The 331-nt window shown below is 65.9% G+C and overlaps 1 protein-coding gene across 1 annotated transcript in view; it reads right to left on the bottom strand.

The window, feature by feature from the left end:
• Window positions 1-97: 97 nt before the first annotated feature.
• Window positions 98-331, bottom strand: part of RFX5 (regulatory factor X5) — a gene marked incomplete at its 3' end in the record, with an annotated part of 2,659 nt that continues 2,425 nt past the window's right edge. Inside the window, 1 exon segment of the mRNA XM_010170132.1 lies at window positions 98-299. Within this exon segment, the coding sequence (XP_010168434.1) occupies window positions 98-299 (202 nt within the window).

The raw sequence follows: 331 nt of genomic DNA, 5'->3' as shown, positions 1-331 counted from the left end.
CCTGCGCTCACCACGGTGGGCAGCTGGAGGGGGGAACACTGCACCCCAGGGGACCCCCATCTCACAAACCCTCTGTGCCCCTTGGGGATCCACCCACCCGAGACCACCATGGCCATGACCAGGTCGGCGTGGGCCGAGCGGGAGCTGATGATGTGCTGCTGGATGAGGAACTGGGCCACTTCCACGATGTTGTTGAAGGAGCGTTTGAGGATCTTCTCGGCCCAGTCGCAGGTCAGGGCACAGGCCGCCTCCATCACCTCGCTGGTGTACGACTGCACCAGCTCCGTCAGCTCCGACTGCTGCGGGGGGACAAAGCCGTGAGCCCCCCCCG

The sequence above is a fragment of the Antrostomus carolinensis genome, unplaced genomic scaffold (genome assembly GCF_000700745.2).
Source record: "Antrostomus carolinensis isolate BGI_N321 unplaced genomic scaffold, ASM70074v2 scaffold49956, whole genome shotgun sequence".
NCBI classification, from domain to species: Eukaryota; Metazoa; Chordata; class Aves; order Caprimulgiformes; family Caprimulgidae; genus Antrostomus; species Antrostomus carolinensis.
Note: the sequence above shows the minus strand (reverse complement) of the source record. Positions and strands in the feature narration are given on the sequence as shown.